The 5,584-nt window shown below is 34.2% G+C and overlaps 1 protein-coding gene across 1 annotated transcript in view; it reads left to right on the forward strand.

Moving 5' to 3' along the window:
• LOC108512769 (syntaxin-binding protein 4) overlaps positions 1-5,584 on the forward strand; it is a gene marked incomplete at its 5' end in the record, with an annotated part of 96,880 nt that overhangs the window by 65,586 nt on the left and 25,710 nt on the right. Inside the window, one exon of the mRNA XM_017848160.1 lies at positions 4,484-4,541. Coding sequence (XP_017703649.1) covers positions 4,484-4,541 — 58 coding nt within the window. The remainder of the gene's footprint in view (positions 1-4,483; positions 4,542-5,584) is intronic.

Raw genomic sequence — 5,584 nt, forward strand, 5'->3', positions numbered from 1 at the left:
AAAATGTGCTTACGCTTAATGGAGGTTTCCCCTATAAACACTTTCCTATGTTAAGCTTCCAAAATACTCTATATCACCAGAACCACAAGCAATGAAGAAAGGGCTGTTAATTTCATTACAATTAACAACAATTGTCTGCTTTTGTATATCATTGTGTAGTTACATGTTATCTAATAAGAGTATCATGCTAACCCCCTAAGCTAGAATGGTAGCTATTATCATCACTACTATATAAATGACAAATCTATTTACATAGAAAGTTCAGATTCCATAAGATTATTACTTTCCCATGGTTATTCAGCTTGCAATTGAAGAACATTACATATGGATTCAGATTTTCTGGCTGCAAATCAAGTGAAAATTCCATTTATGTGATGAATGTTATATTCTTTAGCAAAGCCTTATTAATTGTGAGTTAGAGATATCTCCCCCCACACCTCCACACTCCCTCCCTCCCTCTCTCCTTCTGCTCTGCTCAGCATGTTGGATGCTAAAAGTTAAACGTATTTGAGTTTGTAACAATTTTATAACACTAACAAATGTTTTTCAAATACATCTGGCTCTGTTATTACAGTATCTTTATTTAATCAGTTCCCGTTGATGGTTATTTAGATTATTTCCAATTTTTTGTTTTTACAATGAACAATCTTGTCAATCAAACATATCTATAGGATAAATTTCTACAAGAAAAATTGCTAGATTAAGCTATATGGAGATCATTCAACATAGTGATGAAGAGTCCAGGCTCCTTCCCCTGCTAGCTGTGTGACCTTGGGAAAGTTATTTAAATTTTCTGTGCCACAGTTCTCTATTGCTAAAATAGGGATAATAGCAGTACTTCTCATAGATTATTCATGAGGATTAAGTGAATTGGTACATGTATGGTGCTTACGACAGTGTCTAGAGTCTAACTACTCAATAAATGTCAATTCATTATTATTAGCATTGAAAATTTTAGATAGGTATTTACAAGTTTCTCCTCATAAGTGTGTTATACTTAATACTTCTGTCAATATGAGAATGACTATCTCTTCACACCATCAATGCTGTGTCTGATTCAGCTACTTTTTAATGTTTGCTAATCTGATAAATGAACATGGTATTTCATAATAGCTTTTTATTTATTTAATTAAGCATGAAGTTAAACATTTTCATATGTGTTCATTTGTGTTTTATGCCCTAAATGTTTCACGTTTTGCCTATTTTGTTGTCTGTTATTGATCTTATTATCGATTTGTAGGAATTCTTTCTGCATTAGGGAGTTCAGCCTTTTTCTGTGCTATGACTTACCTTCATCGTATTCCATATTTTTTTCATAGAACTTATTCCTATTTTTAATAACATCTTTATGTCGATTTCAAGCTTCATATGATCAAGGGTCATGTCTATTTGTTTATCATTGTATATTGAGCATCTAGCAAAATGCTGAACACATAATAAAGGATCAATACATATTTAATGAATGATACATGGGCCAGATATGGCAAAGACAATACTTGATACATAAATAGACTGGGAAATCAGAAAGGAAACTATTTTGTCTGCAAACGTAATGACTTTGGTTTTGAATATGTTGAGTTTTAGGTAACAGCCACTATTCTAAGTTGAATGTGTTTAAGACTCTTACTTTGGCAAGATACTCATGAAGATTTTGGAGTCATCACTATGAAGTTATTGATTCAAAACAGATGATCACTGATGGAAAGAATGTTATGGGAGGGTTCATAGACAATACTTCTAATCAAAAGCAATTTCAGGTGGTTATGGTTGTCATAACATTTTTAAAGCAAATATGAAAAAAAAATTGAAGCATTGTATATTTCCAAGTATAAAGATGTGATAAATGTGGGAAGATTTTAATGTTTGGAACAAAATTATTATGGAAAAGTATTTAGATAATGTTAGTTATATCCAAATCACTTATTATGAAGAAATGAAACCTTTACTAATGGAAAACTGAGTTCATCAATAAGCTGGTGGGAATCAGAAGTCCTATTTTTGTATAAGGTAGGCTATTTGTGTTTTTTAGCTTATAATTGGACAGTGATTGTTTTCTATTACTGAACTATCACTGAGAGATTAATTACTATCATTTTAGTCTCTAAGTCTGTCTTTTATGTAATAGATTGTATGAAATCTGCATGAACTATAAGAAACTATTGAATCTCCTAAAAAGAAACACTTATTTTCTCAGAACAGAGAACATCTTCTAAAATAAGCTGTACATATTATTTAATATCCAGGGATAGCTTTATGGCTGCAGTCATTGAATAACCATTGTGACTTAAATGCCTATGAATTAGTACCTTTATAAGTCTGTTATAAAGTTATAATTCTTTTTTAATAATTGTAAAGAAGTAATCAAGGCAGAAATTCTATTCTGATGGCACAGGGGATGTAGTAATCCAGTGTTAATGTCGATTTTCAAATGATCCTGTAGATTAAAAGATACTGTCTTGAAAGTGTCCATTTTTCTTTATTTTTTATTAGAAAACATCTGTAACTTAAGAAATTAGAAGGACAGATACAATTGTACTGATCAAATTATTTAGCAGACGAAAATTGTAGTCACATTAGAATAACTTCCTACTTAACTGTTAGCTGCCTTTGTCTTACTGATTGGAAATCCTGGTATTTCTGAGCATTTTTGTCATGAAAGCAAGGTTCTTAGGTACAGTCATCAGTTTCTTTCCTCCAGGTGAGGGGCTTGTCAGTGATGAATGAAGTAGTATATAAAAGAAGATGCAGAAAGCATGAAGACAGAAAATAAATCTACTTGAACTGGTACAGCAGAGCAGTTTATCATGGCGCATCTGGCTGAGCCTGTGCTTGCAGTGGACACTAGAGGAGACATATAGTGAGAGTCACTCAGGGGCTTTTAGGAAGCCAGTCATTTGCTTATGCTAAGCTCTAGGAAGTGCTTATTTTCTACTTACAAGAGGAACATTTATTCATAAAGAGAGACTAGAAACTCCAAGGTGGCCTGTGTTAATATACAAAGGAAATAGTTACAGAATTTTTGCTCAAGGTGTGTATGACTTGTGGTAAAAGACTGGAAATAAACATAATGCAAAGTATATTTCTTATTTTCATAATTACAAAACATCATCCTTAGAGTTGCTTCTCAAAGACTATTCGCAAGAAGCAAATGGCATTAGAGTAAGATTTTATTTCATTCAAATAGTTACTGTTAGGCGAAGCACAGTGGCTCACAACAATAATTCTAGCACTTTGGGAGGCAAAGGTGGGAGGATCACTTCAGGCCAGGAGTTTGAGTCCAGCTTGGGCAACATAGGGAGATCTGGTCTCTACAAAAAAATTAAAAAAAAAAAAAAATTAAGAGTGGTGGCACGTACCTATAGTTCCAGCTACTTGGGAGGCTGAGGAGGGAGAATCACTTGAGCCCAGGAGTTCAGAGTTGCAGTGAGCTATGATTGCGCTACTGCATTCTTGCCTTGGCAACAAAGAGAAGCCCTGTCTCTAAAAACAAACAAGCAAAAAGAGTTGCCATTCCTGCACTTCTGCTCTGCCACTTGCTGAGACTTGGGGAAAGGAAGTCAATGATTTGTTGTTAAAGCTCAGTTACTTTCCAAAGAGGTAGGCTGCCTGAGTCGTGATAAGCCAGTGTCAAAGAACTGATCCAAAAATTGGATTAAAATCCTTAGCAGTACTTGGATGGAACAGAGGGGCAGAAACCACTGTGTTCTGGAAACGTACCACCCAAAATCAGAATGTAGGAAAATGTGGCTGCCTCAACTTGGGGCTGTTCTCTTAGTATGATGAGGGCCAAAATGTACTCATTTACAGAAATATGGCCAAATATTGCTTGCTTACGTCAATCCACATCTCTTTATAGCTAACTATTCTCAATCCCATTACAGAAATGGAAGCTAAGTTTAGCAAATTGTTTGGCCGTTTATGTTTAGTGCACAAAATTCTTAATTAACAAAGTAAAATGCCACAATCCATTGTAAATCGCTTTGCTAAACTTTCAAACTTAATAAGGAATTTTGTCTTGTCCAAAAGCTACTTTCAAACCCCTGCTGATCTGGCACTCATGTCTGATTCCCTGTGGAGCTGAGTGAAAGAATGTAAAGGGAGCCAATTAAAGAAACTTTGAGCCAGAATAGACAAGCAGAGGCCATCTTGTCCATCCTTCTGCCTTCAGGCAAAAACCATCCACTGCAACACAAATTTTTGCTTGAATCCTGCTGACAAAAATGCTCACCACATGTAAATGACAAGTCATAATCCAGTTATTGCAACTAAAGCAGATTGTTAACTGCTCAAGACTTATTTATTGTGTTCTAAAGATGCTGAGTATGAAAGCTCATCTGAATTGTCTTAATTCCCCCTTTCTAGAAAATTATTTTGTACAAGAAATGTGCTCAAATAATTGTAAAGATGAGGGAGGTTTGTGTCCAGGAAATAAAGTTATCTTTATCATCTTATTAAATATATTTTTGGTTTCCTTTCACTCTAGGTTTACCTTATGGGTGGGAGGAAGCTTACACAGCAGATGGAATCAAGTACTTCATCAAGTAAGTACAAGCATCTCAACCAAGTAAGCAATTTTCTTCACATCTGGAGAGAACCTGGAAGTTGCAGAATAATCAGCAAAACTAAGAAACCTTCTTGGAGGTTACAAAAATTAGTAACAAGAAATGAAGCCTCACCATTTTCATTTCATGTGATTTAAATGCTAATATCAGATATCATTTGGGGGAAAAATCCTGGTAATAATTTCTAGGGAAACATCAAAAAATTGGAACAGGATCATCATTTGAACTTAAATGCTGGCTGCCTAAATTCACTTGCTGGCTAATAGTATTAACGTTTATGAAAAGTTAATACCTAACAAAAAAATCCATTTTGTATATCTTTAAAAGTTATTAACAATAATACTAATAATCAACATTTTTTAATGCTTTAAAATGCACACAGTTCATTCTGCAACTATTTTTTGAGCATTTGCTGTTTGTCAGGCAGTGTACCACACCCTGGAGACAGAGTGGTGAAATATATAGACTGGTTTCTTGATAGCATAGAATTTACATAATAGGAAAAACAGACAGTAAATAACTTGAGATAAATAGGACAGTATATGAACAAACCTTACCTCAGTGGATTCTCAGAAAAACCCCTTGAGGTATGTGTACCTTGTCATTTTTTCTGTTTTATAGATGAAGAAAATAAGAGCCTTGAGTAGTTACCAAAAAATCTATCACTACTTAATTAGCAAGTCAGAACTAGAATCAAAGTCTTCTGACCCCAAGATTCTACTACTACACTAGACTGTCACTGATAAAGACCCAGCCTTGAAAGCCTGAACGGGAATACATTTCCTAGTGCTGAACTGGTTACTTTTGCCCTGGACAGAGCGCTGAGATAAACTTCTTTTTATTTATTTATTTATTTATTTATTTATTTATTTTTATTTTTTTCATTATTATACTTTAAGTTCTAGGGTACATGTGCATAACGTGCAGGTTTGTTACATATGTATACTTATGCCATGTTGGTGTGCTGCACCCATCAACTCGTCAGCACCCATCAATTCATCATTTATATCATGTATAGACTG

The sequence above is a fragment of the Rhinopithecus bieti genome, unplaced genomic scaffold, assembly GCF_001698545.2.
Source record: "Rhinopithecus bieti isolate Rb0 unplaced genomic scaffold, ASM169854v2 scaffold_30785, whole genome shotgun sequence".
Lineage (NCBI taxonomy): Eukaryota > Metazoa > Chordata > Mammalia > Primates > Cercopithecidae > Rhinopithecus > Rhinopithecus bieti.